The 16,054-nt window shown below is 44.2% G+C and overlaps 2 protein-coding genes across 4 annotated transcripts in view; one reads left to right on the top strand and one right to left on the bottom strand.

Moving 5' to 3' along the window:
- CACNA2D4 (calcium voltage-gated channel auxiliary subunit alpha2delta 4) overlaps window positions 1-16,054 on the top strand; it is a 169,104-nt gene that overhangs the window by 83,854 nt on the left and 69,196 nt on the right. The gene's annotated exons all lie outside the window — the stretch shown is intronic.
- The window catches only part of LRTM2 (leucine rich repeats and transmembrane domains 2), a 48,670-nt gene continuing 39,711 nt past the window's right edge, over window positions 7,096-16,054 (bottom strand). For all 3 annotated transcript variants that reach the window (XM_018576460.1, XM_018576461.1, XM_018576462.1), the window contains exons 3-4: window positions 11,610-12,200; window positions 7,096-7,830 (exon numbers count right to left, since the gene is read on the bottom strand). In XM_018576460.1, coding sequence (XP_018431962.1) covers window positions 7,400-7,830; window positions 11,610-12,200 — 1,022 coding nt within the window. In that variant the 3' untranslated portion in view covers window positions 7,096-7,399. The remainder of the gene's footprint in view (window positions 7,831-11,609; window positions 12,201-16,054) is intronic.

The following is a 16,054-nucleotide window of genomic DNA, read 5'->3' on the forward strand; positions in this document are numbered from 1 at the left end:
TGCTCCCCCCCCCCCCCCAATCCCCACGTTCTTGAAACATCTACATCTACTAACAGTAATTGTGTAGCACTTACTCGGGATGCACCGATGCCCGTTTTTCCAGTATCGAGTACGAGTACCTATATTCTTTTCCGACACTCACTGATACCGAAGGCCGAATACTGGAAGTCCCATTAAGAAAGCCGGGTGACATGTAACGACTCGTAGCCCGTCTTCCAGATTGACCAGGTGATGAGGAAGCATGGAGCCTGCTTTCTGGCCAATCAGGAAGCCGGGGGGCGAGTAATAACCCAGCTTCTGATTGGCCAGCTTTCCGACCAATCAGAGAGCCGGGCGGCGAGTCATTACCCGCCCCCTGCTTCCTGATTGGCCAGAAAGCCAGCTCCTTGCTTCCTGGTGACGATAGAGCTGGCTTCCTGGCCAATCGAGAAGCCCGGCGGCATGTAATGACTCGACGCCCGGCTTCCTGATACCAGAACGTCCGGTATCGGGATAAGTATCGGGAGCATGTGGACGAGTACTCGCCCTAGTACCCGGTATCGGCACAGATACTAGAATCGGTATCGGTGCATCCCTAGTAATTACCTACCAGCAGCCCCAGCGACACTCCTGATTGACAAGGTCATGTGCACCATGTCAAAACGGCACCAATACCCGATCATTAGCTGTGCCTGAACACGGGTTCTGACCTTCGGCACAATTCCCACTGAGTTTCTTTGAGGTGGACCTGCATACTTTACAAGTCTGCATGAATAACTTCCCAATTTATATACCACAACAGTTTAATTTTTTCGTTCACCTCTTAAAAAAGCCATCACTTAGCTGCAGTCAGTGACTTTGCCTAGGCTGAGATGATGTCAGCTTTCTGCTGCAGACGGGAGGAAGCATTTCCTCAGTCTCCTCTTCCCCAGTGATCAGACTGCAACATTGTAACTTTGCTGAGAGACTGCAGCAGGAGCTGATCTGTGTCAGATATTTGTGAACACAGCCGAGAACTGCACAGACCCCAGGATTTACATTATTATGTCATCTCTGAGCCGGCATCTCAGTCAAAGAAATAGATGGTGACCCTGGATGATGCCTGAACAAATCTGGGGCCATCCTCCTGGAGAGAAAGTCAGATGGCAGCATTGTCGGAGGGAGGAGTACTGTGATCTGTGTGGGAGGTAACAAATACCTGGAAGTGTTATACATCACTCAACCTGCATCTGAGGATAGGTTCACTTTACAGCTGAAGTGCATTGATCTTTTTGGCTACAAAAGTTGCCGTGCCAATCAGTATTCTGTAATCCACTTTTGGCTGAGCAGATGAGCGGTGACCTTAGGCCCGACATGTCAGAGGTCGCAGGTCACCTGGGAATTACGGTGGCCTATTGACAGAGATGTCCTTCCTCCAGGATCAGGTCAATGACATACACAGCTATTTATAAACCCAGACATAATTCTTGCAGGTGCACTGCGCGCTCCAGGTCCGCGTTCGCCGTAGACGACCGGATGTCGATTAGGGCCGATTCCTGTCCCCGAGATTGATGGCCGGCTTCCACGCTTACCAGGTTTGCCGAGCCATGGCCATTAATCTCCATAGCCGCGGGCTGTCGGGGATGGGGGGGGGCTCTCGCTTTGTCCCCTCTGATCTTGACATTGCAGAAGCGAAGCGCGATTATTACATCACCCCCCGGAATCAAGTCTGTGTCTGTGATGACCAGATACGTGTTTGGAATTTCTTCGTGGTTTAAAGGGAAATTTTGATGCTTGCACACGCGTCCAGATATTTTTTTTCTAACGTGAAAGTACATTTTGGTAAGATGTTTGAATGTTTACATGTTTGCTGTACCATATTGTAGAGTTCGAGCAGCTATCTGTATTGGTAGCGGGCCGTCAGAACTGACTGGTAGACCTTCAATGCGAGAACATAACAAAAAAAAATGAAAAAATAATTTTCGCCGGTCCACCATACAAATATAATTACAAGATACGCATAGTGCGGATTTCACTCTTGCACCATGGGTCACTTTACAGCTTTGTGCACTTCAAGGGTATCCGACACGTGATGGACAATTCATTTTCTCAGCCCAGAGACGTTCATAAGAGAAAAATTCTGAAGCACCCCTCTTTAAGATTTTGCCCCTCCCCCTATTCTTGCCAAATTAAATCTTGGACCGCTGTTGACTTTCCACAGATCCTGGCAGCTGGTTAGGTTTGTTTGTGTTGTGAAAGAGGAAATGTCAGCCTTTGCTGTCAGTAAAACACGACCACGCTGATTTTGCTGTGCATAGCATGTGGTTTTGGTTAGCCTCCAATGGCTGGAGCTCAGATTACACATGCGGCTGATGACGGAGGTAGACATTCCTTGCCAGAGGCTGTGAGTATGGACTATTGAGGCCACAACAAAGGGAATCATAGCACTCCTAGCAGCGAACAGCAGCCTCCATGGAAGACAACTATCATTTTGTTGGCATCCACTATAATTTCTCTGTGCAGGCACCAAGTAACACTGAACGATACATTTCATTCACATAAAGAAATAACATAGAACATTCACTCATATGCCTGTAAATGTCCCCTTACCAGCAGAAAAACAAACTGGAGATACATGGGGGGAAATGTACGGAATCTGGAGCAAACAGAATCTGGATCAGCTGCCCATGGCGAACAATCAGCATCTCTCATGTAAGATTTAAAAATGAGAGAGAGAAGCTGATTGGCTGCAGTGCAAATCTGCTCCAGATTTTGTCTGCTCCAGTTTTGATAAATTCCCCTCATTGTATGGAGCTCTATTCACTTCTGCAAAGGTAACGGCGGCCTCTTCTTAGACATGTTAGGCTAAGAGAGGCTGGCCGGTGGCTGCCTGCAGAGTTCCCCTGGAGGACTACTTAAAGAGAAAGTCACCTGTGTGTGTCGTAGAACCTGAAAGAAAATGGAATTTGTGTGCGGTTACTGGATGCTTTAATTGTGTTCAGGAATAACAGGCATCACATTTTTCATCAAATATAAAGTGCGTCAGTTACAGAATAGTAGATTCAGTTTGGTTATATTCACTGCAAAGGGGAACAGGAAACTGAGAAAGAACATTGGATGAGAGGGGAGGGGGGAAGGATAGATGCGGTCCTATGTCATAAAAAAATATATTCTTACTATGTTACAGATTTTGTGTTCCAGAGTCTTTCCAGATTGCTCAACTCTCTTATGATCTGTGCTAATTTAAAGTAGAATTGTGGCCAGGCCGTGGACATTCAGATATTTACATATTTCTTACAAGCAGAAAGACAGCTTTAAAACAAGCCGTGACCTTTGTAGCTGAGGGCACTGTGGAGCAATTCATCTTCAAATTTCACAAGCACTGAAGATGTTCAAGGTGGGCCTCAGCACTTTGCTCTCTCATCTTCTTCCTGTGCCCCGCTTGTGGCAGGGTGCAATGCCACTGCTGGGGGATGAGCTGCTGAGTCACTCCTGGGAGGGTAGAGCATGAGGAGCTGAGCTTGGGAGCAGGGAGAGCTGAGTTGTTTAGTCACTGCTGTGAGTGGAGAGCAGGGGGGCTGAGTTGCTGAGTTACTGATAGGAAGGGAGAGCAGGGGAAGATGAGCGGCTGAGTCACTACTGGGAGGGTAGAGCATGAGGAGCTGAGCTACTCAGTTACTGCTGGGAGGGGGGAGCAGGGAGACTGAAGCTTCTGAGTTACTGCTGTGAGGGCAGAGGGGGCGGGGGGGAGTTACTGCTAGCAAGGGAGAGCAGGGGAAGATGAGAGCAGCTGAGTCACTACTGGGAGAGGGAGGGCAGGGGGAGATGAGTTGCTGAGTCACTACTGGGAGAGGGAGGGCAGGGGGAGATGAGTTGCTGAGTCACTACTAGGAGAGGGAGGGCAGGGGGAGATGAGTTGCTGAGTCACTACTGGGAGAGGGAGGGCAGGGGGAGATGAGGTGCTGAGTTTACCACTGGGAGGGCAGAGCAGGGGGAGCTGAGCTACTTAGTTACTGCTCGGAGGGGAGAGGAGACAGGGAAATGAGCTGCTGAGTTAATGCTGGAAAGGGGGAGCAGGCGAGGATGAGCTGCTGAATTACTGCTGGAAAGGGGAAGCAGGGGAGATACAGAGGTCAGGGCTTTTTTAAAACCTCACGTACTGCTTGTGAAGAATTTTGGAAGTGTATTAATGTGTTGTGCCTGGACACGGTTCTACTTTAAAGTAAAAAAATAAATAAATACACTCATACACATTAGACACAGCATGTCACTGTAAGAACATTGAAGGCTTGTATGAACGCGTCTACTTTCTTCTGAGCTATAACTTGTGTGTCCTGACCATTCAGGGCACCTCAGACTCAGATGAATGCAGGTTACAGTTGATCATCTGGGGACATATTTTTAAAGTGGCATTTTTTAAGGTTCACACATTTTCACGCTGCAAATGAGGGTTTGAGCCTAGACTCCTGATTTGCATATGGCAGCAATTGTGCCCTGCTCCTGGTGCACCAAAGTGTTATAACACTGCAGAAAACAGAGACCGTCACAGATCCAACATTAACTGCTCTCTGGCCTAAAGTGACACCAAACTCAGGCATTAAATCTTAAAAATGCATTAAAGTACTTTAACCATTAACAAAAATTTACCTTATTTGTGTATCACTCGGCTGCAGATCCTCAAATCATCTCTGAATTGGTGCTGACATTGTCCTTCCTTCTGGAGGGGGGCAACTTTTGTTCCCTATGATCCCTGTGTGTGTTGTAAAGTAGTCACCGCTCCAAGATAACTCCTGTGATGTGTGACGACATGGTCATCAGTTTATGAGTTAAATGTGTATTGGTGTTGGGTAATGTTTAATTATGTTATACTGTGTAACCTGTTTATCAAAAGACTGTCAGCACCACCCCTCGTTAGCTCCCTTTGTACTCCAAGGAGCTCAGGACAATGACATTCTCCTGCGTCTGACCAGACTCCTGCTATAGCTGTCTGGGGCTCTTTAGCAGCTGGACCACTGCTGGGTTGTGCAGTCAGAATGTCTGGGGAGGGCATGGATGAATATGGATGGATGTTATGGAAATATAATTTTATCTGATCACTTTCTGTATAAAAGGTTGCACAGTTTCTCAATAAATCAGAGTTTGTTTCACCCTACACTTGGTCCCGACTAGTGACTGGGGAAACTGGGAGCTAAAAGATCAGCGGGTTGCAATATCTTCTGAGCAAGGAAGAATACAGAGGCAGACATACTCATCCTGAGTACTGTAGTCCATCACATGATGGACTACAATCTCATGTTTAGTTTACAAATTTGTATTGAGATTGTAGTCCATCACAGGAGCGAGCTTGGAGCGGTGACTACTTTACAACACACACAGGGACCATGAGGAACAAAAGTAGCCAGCCACCCTCCAGAAGGAAGGACAGTGTCGGCACCAATTCAGAAATGATTTGAGGATCTACAGCCGAGTGATGCACATACAGTATAAGACACATTTTTGTTAACAGTTAAGGAACTTGAATGCATTTTTAAGATTTAACTCCTGAGTTTAGTGTCACTTTAAAAGTAAATTATTGGAGCTCTAGGCACACACCCCGGTGCCTCACAGGTTCCTACATTCTGTTTTATTCATTTCTACCTGTTGGTCTTCACTAGCCACCTACATTTCTAGTTGGAGTACAGCTGAGTAGATGGCAATGGACTTGAGGGTGGCCTTGTAATAATATACTGTCGGTATTACACACATCAAGTAAAAATATAGAATAGCACTAAAAAAATAAATGAAGAATATCATTAATAAAAGTGGAGTTTCATTGCAAATAATTGCATGGAGTAGGGAGCAGTTTTATAATATCTGCAGGGAATACCTGCACGGCAATGCCCAACATAACGTGCCTGTCTAATCATCACAACCAGCAAACCCATTGGTTGCGATCTAGACTGACATCTATCTTTTAGGTGCAGTGGTCCTTGACTACCATGCCGTGGCTGGTGACACGCTGGGGTTATTAAGAGCTCATTCACATCAATTCAGCTTGAAATCAAAAAGTGTTTGCATGCTTTGTGCTTGGTGACGGACATTTTTAAAGTGCGACTATTGGAAAAATCATATATGATGCAGTCTGTCAGTTGCATTGACAAAGCAGTTTTTGCTTAAATGAGTCCCCCCCGTAACAAAGATTTGTTACTAGTTGATCCTGCCAGTAGATTCATTATTTTTCCACTTTGCTGTGAAATTGCACAGCAGCGTTGTCACCCTGTGGACAGAGTAGCCTCGGATGGTCATATAGATTTAAATGCATTTTATGTAACAGACAAACAAATGAAAGCCCAATTTTAGACGTAAGAAGAAACAATGGTCTTTGAAAACACCCCCGGTAGTGTTATATGGTTTGCCCCAACCCCTGTAACTGCCATGTTTGCTGGACAGCTTAGCCTGTTACAGGAAGTGGAAAAATAATCGATCTACTGGCAGAATCAACAGGTAATAAGTTTTACATTTTAGGAGTTTTTATTACAGCAGTTGCAGAGCGAAGATTGGATTTGCATTTGCATCCTCTTCTCAGGCCGGGTCCTACGAGCCACTGAGATGGAATGTTATAGGGAAACACTGTAAAATTAAAAATGACTATTTCACCTCCAACTCTCTGCAGCCTCTGAAAATAAAATGTGGAACAAACCTGCTGGTTGGAATCTTACCTTCCTTATGAAAAGAAAATGCAAAAACAATCAGCTGAATTCATCCAAGAGAGACATTTTGAAGCCATTTTTTTTTTTCTTCAAAAAGTTGGACGTCTCACCCATTTTATTGCAACTTCAGTGGGAGCGGCAAGGTGAGTGATCTGGAACCCTGCGAGCACAGAAATTCTACAAAAAATAAAAATAACCTCTTAAATCCAAATCACAGCAGACAATATTCTCACTGAACTCCAAAAAGGGGTCTTTGAACAGTCTCCATATTGCAGTTGCATCCAGAGATGTTGAGTCAGAAAAATGTCGCTCACTAACCAAAATGTCAGTTATGGAAAGTGAGGAATATTTTTTTGTTTTTTGTTTTGTCCTTTAGTTTTAATAGTTACCATTTGCACATTTTTGTGCTTTTTTATTTTCCTTTAAAGGGCTCGTGTTCGATGCCCCAGAAGTGGTTTTGTTCGATGTTTTTGATTTTATATCTCCTTTTGCTGGTAAATTTGTAACTGTTGTGTTTTGGTTACATCAGAGTTGCTTCTATTCCCTCTGGATATTAGTTAGCCAGCTTGCGCCGTAGATAGTTAAGTTGTTCTAGAAGTTGACTAAGTGCTTTTATTTGCCCCTTTCTGATGGTCCTGAATAGGCTTTTGTACAACCGCTCTACTGCCGAACAGGGATGCGCGCGGCAACCCGCATTGGCCAAAATGGATGCTTGTGTATCAGCCGCTTGCGTTGTTGTTAAAGAGCCCTCCTCATGCGACTGATGAGATCTGCCTCTGTTCATCCTGCTCTCCCTCTGTGTCACCCATCAAAGGCTGCCGCTTCTTCAACTCTCGGTGGTACTTTGCCATTAGCGAAGCATAGATACATCCGTAAGCCGCCGCCACCACCATCATGATGCAGACCACACCGCAAACCACCCCTGCAATAATCACAGTGCCGATGGCTCGCCGGACACTGGCAGGGCGATACCTCTGTTTCTGTGGGCAGTCCGGCCCTGGGTCTGGCTCTGCGAGGGCGGGGCTTGCCTTAGTGCAGGGCAGGGAAGGCCTTTCTACTGGTCCAGAGCTGTTTTCGTCTTCCAGCTGCAAGCAGTAATTAAACATCTCAACGGGGACCATCCGCATGTCCCTCCCACGCAGTTCTTTTGGGAGGGTGCATTGCAGCTCATCAATTTTACCTCCTATAGGGGCAGACAATGTAAACATTGTAGTTATTAAAAGCTCACAATCATGCCAGGAATAAACAAATAAATATGCAAAATTATCCTGGGAGAGTAACATTATAAATATACTTTGCATAATTTGTACAGCTTCATATTAACGCTTGTTACACTTCTTGGCAAACCTAGGGGATGTAACCTACAAAAACAAAGAGAGAAAGGGTTGGGACTTCAGTTGTGTTTTACTGTTGTCTGTGACTCCATTAAAGAAAGTTCACTTCACTTCCTGTGTGGTCACTGAGACAAAAAGAAGGAAATATCTTTCAAATGGAAACATAGACACCGATAAAAACCTGGTAGGTGTTCGAACCCCCACTGTATCCAAAACTAAAAGAAAAATTAATAGTTAGCTATTGAAAACCTCTACTTCTCATGAGTTGGTATTTTATGTCGGGGCGGGAGGGCGAGGGGGGGTGTGTGTATCGTCATCTCCAGGACCAGATTTCCCACAAGGCCAGCCAACCGGCCTTGGGGCAGCAGGGAGTAGAGGGGCAGCAGGGGTGTGGAATTCGTGGAATTCGTGGAATTCCTATCTCCCGATGCCCAGGACATGCAGTTCCGGCACCGGGCGGGTAGTTGTTTTCTACATTTAGCTAAATGTAAAGAGGGGAAGCTACCGCTTGTTTTGATCGGCGATGTCACCTAGATCACTTGTATGCAGCCTGCAGATCTGCCATTCTCCATGGGGGGGATGGTTGTTTGGCAGGTAGGGGGGCGCATTGGGAACCTGGCCTTGGGGCAGCAGAGAGAGTAAATCTGGCCCTGGTCATCTTCCCCTAAAATGGCTCTTTTTCCAGCTCTCCACTATAAACATACAGTCATACAGTCACTGTTTTTGCCAATTAGAAGTCACCAATATTTTTTTGGAACTAATAACCCCTGGGATAATCTTCGTGATTTGACTTTTAAATACAAAATACAGCAAAATCGATACTAGATCTGGTAAAGTGAGCAGATTTGTGCAATGAAAAAAAGATCAATTCATCAAAGCATTCAAACAATTAGCTTTGCTGAATTGACACTTAAGCTGGGATTCCCCTTTAATTTCTTGGTCAGAGTTGTGCCGTCTTTGTGGATTGTAACTGTGGCAGATGTAAAAGCGGTAACAGCCCTCGGTGTGCCAGACTGCGGATAATTATCTCTGCTCTGTGACAGGGAGCAGGTGCGCTGCTTTGTTACAAAATCATATTATTTGTGTAGATCGCGCTTCAGTACGGAAAGCGGCAATACGCGTAAAATGGGAGAGGATGATGCGTGTCCTGGTACTTCAGGAATAGTCAAACACCGTGGGACTGCATGCTGTCATAACATCTGAATTGTGGCTCACGGACAATGAGTACACTGTCAACAGACAGGATGACCTCAGTTTTGGCTTTAAAGCTAAACTACAGGCAAATCACCAAAAACATCAATAACATAATATGGGAGCTCTTTTACCTGACAAGGATTTCTATTGTTGTTTAGCCAGTCCTGATATTTGCATATGTCTGCCAGACAATGCAAAAAAGATGAAGACTTGACTGTTTTCTACTGCAGTTTAGTAGTACAACTTGGTCACCTGCCCGACCCCAGCCTGTGATTGGGCAATAAAGAAGCAGCAGACTGATGATTTCTGCTCTCCTATCAGCATCTTCAGTTTCACCTTATGTGCACCCAACCACACCTGATTGGCTCCTGGGGCTTTCTTCCTTTACTAGTCTGAGTTCTGCTGTACATGTGGGTGATACCAAACCATATTCAGGTACCTATATATTACTAGCAGAATTTAAAAATACATTTACCCACAACAACTATGCAGATAAGGACTTTTGATTCTCCACAACAGCCATACAAATAGCACCTTCAGAAAGACATCAGTGATGGCAGCTTCCATGGTTCTCTTAGAAAAGGTTGACTTTAAAGTGAGTCAATCTGAAATGATCTTTTAGGAATCTAGAAAACAGCGCTAAAATGGAGGGACAGCCATGGGAAGAAACTGTGACACCACTGGACTTGAGAAACTGGTATAACTGAAAGAGTACTTCTCTTGGGTGGTGGCGGTGGGTGGTGTTGGGTTGAATGAAACAGAATTCAGCCTTCTGCCAGGTTTCCCACTCTATCCGCTACTAAGAATTAATTGGCTGGCGCTCCACTTTAAGCTGCCATGCACGTCTACGGCTTGTCCTTCTACCTGATCTGTAACGGATACGGTCATCTATATAGTAATGAGACAAGGCAGCTCTTGATTGTTGTTACCAGTTTGTACAGTTTTATCTGATGCCGTGTACTATGGTCTATCAACTCCAAATACAGTGGTACCTCGTTTCACGAACTTAATTGGTTCCATGATTCTTTTCGCGAAGCGAATTGGTCGCGAACCAAATCAAATTTCCCCATAGGGTTCACTGTAAATCAGGTTAATCCGTTCTGACCCCTATGAACGTGGTCGCGAACGATTTTGGTAGCGAACAGAATCAAATTTTCCCATAAGGTTCATCCATTCTGAACCATATGTAAAAAAAATGTTTTAACCACAAAAATATGAAACAAAGTACAGTACAGTATGAAGAGAGTGAACACTAACCGCCCGCACGTTCTTGTCACCTTCATTACCGCTCCGCACTTTCTTTTTACCACCTTGCTTGCTCTGCACTTTTTTTGGAGCCATGCTGGATTGAATAATACTGTACAGTACTGTATTATTCACAAGTGTGCACAGGTCTGTCTGCGACCGCGATCTCGACTAGAGGAAGCTACGACCACGTGTCAGAGCGGGTAAGATGGCCGTGGTTGTGTTCGTCACCCGATTTGGAGTTTGTGGACGGAAGCAACATTTTGCCTAACTTCCTGTTCGCGAACCGAATTGTTTGCGCACAGAAGCGTTCGTGAACCCGAGGTACCTCTGTACTTGTACTGCCAAATGTATGTATCAGTTTTATTTACGATCCTGATGAGATCATCCATTTAAAGTGCATCTAAAGCCTGTTTTGGATAGAATAGTGAAACCTGAGCTCCGGGATAAGTAAATATTGCCTAAATAGAAGAGCCACGTTCATTCATATTTGAATCTTGATGTGCTGTGTGCATTTCTTCCAGCAATCCAGCATGAAACTTTGTCTTTGTGCTGGAGGTTCTTTTAAAGCACAAATTTGCCTGAAATTTAAAAACTTGTGAGCAGGAAAGGCCAAAAGTTAGAACTCCTTTAATGTTTTTTTGCGGTTTACGGTTTGCTTCCTGTCCCAGAAACACACTAGGAAGCAAGAGGAAATATCTTCGAACTGAGAGGAAATCCTTTTCTTGTCCCTAGGACAGGTATTTCTGTTGGAAGATTTCCCTTCACCTCTATGTTCCAGTAACAACTGTAACATTTTGGATTTTACATTACTCTGGTCGTCAAGGGCCACTAATAAACTCATACACCTTTTGTGGTGTACAGCTAAAATTTCACGATAAGGGTGATCGCCCTACCGGCGGCACAGACACAAGTAAAACCTAGCAGAGCTTGTAGCTCCTCGGATCTAAAACTAAAAAAAGTTTTGGCCTTAGATATTTTTTTAACTCAGGTCTCACATTGCTCAAGGATTGCATTGCGGGTTATATTCTGCCCTAAGACATCTTTAATAAAAGGTAGTTGTAGAAATGCAAGTTGTTTTCAAGGGTGGTGGCCTCATTGGTTCTATTAAAACAGCTGGTCTGTGGAGGTTCCAGAAGACTAACTAAGCCATAGAGTCTGGATTCAATTTGGAAGTGTAGTCACTTACCTCTGTATGAGAACCACTCCATCCAGTGTTTGAAGTCTCGTAGTTTGCAGTCACACTCCCATGGGTTATCCCCCAGCTGAATGTTCTCCAGGCTGCCCAGAGGCTCAAAGGTCATCCTGTCCAAACTCTGCAACCGATTGGAGCGAAGCGATAACCAGTGGAGCATTGAGAGGTCATCAAACAATCCCGGAGGTAGCTGAGACAAAAAGTTGAGAGACAGATCCAGTCTACGAAGCTGCGGCAGTCCCTGCAGGAGGTCTCGCTCTATACCACGAATGCTGTTGTTCCGCAGACGGATTTCTGTGAGGTTTCCCAGATCCGCAAAGAGGCCTGGGGGTAACTGGTCAAGGAAGTTATTGGAAAGGTCCAAGCGGTGCAGAGATGTCAAGTTGGAAAAAGGACCACCAGCAAGAGAGGTTACGCGGTTGTTGAGCATTAGAAGTATTCGGGTATCCTGGGGAAGATCGGTGGGTATAGCCGTGAGTCCTCGTCCGCTGCAGTCCACCTCCATGCTGTCAGAGTTACAGATACACGATGGAGGACAGGAGAGAAAGGAAGAGGCCACACACAAGGACAGCGAGCAGACCAGGACTGGAAGACAAAAAAGGTGAGAGAATTACCTTACATTAGGAGAAATCACAAAAACAACAGTGGTTTAGTAAGACAAATGCAGGTGCCCAAAAGAGAGGATACCAGAGAAGAGAATGGAGTTTAATGAGAAAATGTTAAAGTGTAAAGGCCAAATCAAATAAAAAAAATATATACGTGACCACAAAAAACAGAGGAAGGTAAAGAAAACAAGAGGAAATTATTTTATAAAAATACATTCTTAACCAACTGGCAGGCTTATTTAATATACACTATGTGGTTGATTTACTAAAGACAAATAGGCTGTTCACTTTGCAAGGGAATTTGCACTTTGCGCAGCATTTTCCCTTAGCTTAGTGAATGTAGTAAGGAAACATGATTGGATGATGACAGTCAGCAGAGCGTCACCTCATTCACTAAACTAAGTGAAAGTTCCCATGTAAAGCGAACAGCCTGTTTGCCTTTAGTAAATCAACCCCTATTTGGGCAAAAGATTTTGAACATCTGACAATCATATCTACTATATGGCCCCAAGTATGTGGACCCCATCCAATGATTGCGTTGGAGTGTTTCCAGTGAAGGTTACTGTTAAAGTGTTAAACCCTAACATTCTAAAATAAATTAAAGCAGCTGGCCTTAACTACTTACCTTCTGTGCTGCTGCTGCTTTAAAATCTTGATTTTCTTCCTGGTGGAATTGGTTCAAAGTTCGCTGCAAAGTTCGCTAGTTTTCGTATAGCTTTGTTGCCTTCCAGGGTTCTCTGGAGTCACCCTTATGTGCACACTCCCAGGAGAGAGATCCCAAACCCTGGAGCTATGATGGGCTAATATGCACAGGGAATGGGATGTCCAACAAGCTCATATAGGAGTGATGGTCAGGGAGTCACAAACTTTTGCATAGCAAAGACCAATATGTAATATATGGGAACAACTAAACCTCATCGTTCACTAATCAGCACTGCAGCAAATATCTGTAATTTTAAAAAAATGGAAGTTGAGGCAAAGCTTTTCTGTTTTGGAATTAGACACTTAGGGGTCTATTCACAAAGCTGCCGAAGGATCTGGCCGTAGCTTCTTTTTTCTTTATTTCTGAAGCCGGAGGTTCGTCGAACTCCTTCTGCACTTCAGGTCAGCCGAACATGCTAAGCATGTTCGGCTGATCCGAAGCCACACGAAGCAAGCCGATGTACGGCTGATTTCAGCCGATGTACGGCTGAAATCAGCCGTACCAGCCTGAAGTGAATAGCCGAACAGTGTTCGGCTCACTTCACTTCTGATCGGTCATTCACTCGGCTGCCCTCGGCAGCTTTGTGAATAGACCCCTTAGTTTAGTGAATGAGGTGACGCTCTGCTGACTGTCATCATCCAATCATGTTTCCTTACTCGTGACTGAATTTTCACTACATTCAATAAGCTAAGGGAAAATGCCGCGCAAAGTGCAAAATAGGTTAAATCATGATCCATAGTACATAACATGTAATTGTACTACTGATCATTTAACCCATTCAGCAGGGGATTATTGTAAATCTATTGCTGCAATGTACGGGACATTTGTGCTGTAATACATCCCTACATTTAACCATTCCCCCCTACTCTACCAAAAAAAATTAAAGATCCTGGCTTGAGATACTTTAATGGATGCAGCAAACAAAGCCTACATGCTTCATTCTTCTAGCCTGAGACGCCTAAACCTTGTTTGTTGCTTTCATTCAATAAATTTAGCTTTCATGAATATTTTAACTTGTGCCGGTCAACATCCTCTTGACAGATGGTACACCTTGATCTTGGAGCTCTTTAATTTTTCCCACGTTAGGCAGGCTATCCAAACATTCAAGCTCATGAATAGCAAACAGAATAGAACATTCGCAGTTGTCTTTTCATTTTAAACCTCCAGTGGCTGAAAATGTCTTTTTTTTTTTTCCTGCTCGTTTCTCATACCTGCTTAGTCACACATCAATTATCCACCAAATCTCTACAACATTTACAGGTCACCAGTGAAGGAGTGACAATAGATTGACCTTGGGCAAACTAAAGGTTTTAGTTATAAGTGTCGGCGTACCTGACTTTCAGGTCATACTAAGACTTATGGTTGAGCCGGTCCTGTGTCAGTTCACCGGGTGAGGTGTCATCTCCCCCTGCCCCTCGTCTGGGAACTGACCTTTGACTCTATAGTTTGTTACCCAGCCATTGTAGCATTATCAGGATGATAGGAACATTGTGCTAGCCCCGTACAGGCCAGGCAGGTGAACCCGGCACTTAAGTCTCATTCCTGCTACCGGTAGTTTTCATCTTTCGGCATATGCAACTTTTAACATTTCCCAAAAATGTCACCGCTGCCTAAACTATGCCTAATCCTTGCCTTAACCTGACCCTGGTACTTCACCCTCGCCTTAACCCTAAATCTGGATTCACGTGAACCCTGGATGCACAAGATCATCTATTGTCTCTGTTGTTGAAGTGGAATGCTAGCAAAGGGTATGCTGACAGAAGAGAGCAGAGAGGTGAGCTCATCAGTCTGCTGCTTCTCCTTTTACTGTCCAGTCACAGACTGGGGGAGGGAACAGACATGTAAGTGTTACTTAACTGCAGCAGAGAAAAAAATCAGGTCTCCTGCCCTGCCAGAGAAAGGGAGACAAGAGGGATGTAGGAGAAGTGACAGCAGAAGATGTTCCAGCACCCTCCAAACTAGCTTCTAGTATAAACTCACCCCTATGTCCCAGAGGACATTTGTGCGGCTGTGGAGCATGCAAAAATGGCATGTCCGCTCCTTGGTGGAACTGGTTCTAACAGATATACTGTAGATGTGTCAAAAATGGGATGTACCCATTTCTAAAAGCTGTAAAATTACAAACGGGATCGGACTTTACAGTTTATTTTGTGTGTTCCTCTTTCTAAAGAGACTAAATTATTTCCCTTGGATTTGATGGCCATGAGTTTTGTTTTCACCCTTTGTACAATATCTTTGGTTCTGCCTCTCTCTGCCAAGGCAGCTCTAATACACACATGCAGACAGCGGGTGAGCAAAAAGATTTACCATCTCTCCGGAGATTTGTCTGAATGAATTTCAAAAGCGTTTCAGTGCAGGAATACACCTGAGGCTGGAGATGTGCTGTACCGCCACTACTGTGCCGCGAGCAACATACGCACTAAACTGGATATACAAATAGGCAACCAGCAGGCCAACTTAGTTTAAAGGGCATCTTCCTTTTTTTCTGGTGTCTAAAATTAACTGTGGCCTTAAGATTTTATACATTAAAATGTTCATATTTTTTAATGCAATCTGAGGAGAAGGGCTCAGCTGCCTGTGAGATTGTGAAGGACTCAGACAGACTGATATCATTGACTCAGGGTTCTCTTATAGCACTGTGGAATACATCAGAGCTATATAAATGTTTAATAATAGTGGGTAACCTTGGTGGGACATTAGAGCTCTTCTGACACAGACCTATGTGACTGGCTTATTGTGCTCTGTACAGCACTATGGAATATGCCAGAGCTATATAAATATATATAAAATTAAAACTCTTTTTTTCCCCTTAGGGAGATCCCACCAATGAGTGAAACAATTTGAAAAATGTATCAAATCATATTATTATTAAAAAGTATTTATAATGCCAACAGTTTGAGCAGCGCTTTACAATAAAGGGAAGACATTATAATTACAATACAATTCAAGACAAGATGGTAAGGAGGGCCCTGACCCTGAGGGCTTACAATCTAAGAGGGAGAGGCAAGTGATACATGAGGAGGTAGCTGTGTGGGGATGAATTGTTTGACATATTCAAACAGTTTTAATCCAAAAAAATCATATAAATACATACACAAACATCTAAAATCCTAAAAAAAAACCCTCTTACC

Source organism: Nanorana parkeri, unplaced genomic scaffold (genome assembly GCF_000935625.1).
Source record: "Nanorana parkeri isolate BGI_ZX_2015 unplaced genomic scaffold, ASM93562v1 scaffold67, whole genome shotgun sequence".
NCBI classification, from domain to species: domain Eukaryota; kingdom Metazoa; phylum Chordata; class Amphibia; order Anura; family Dicroglossidae; genus Nanorana; species Nanorana parkeri.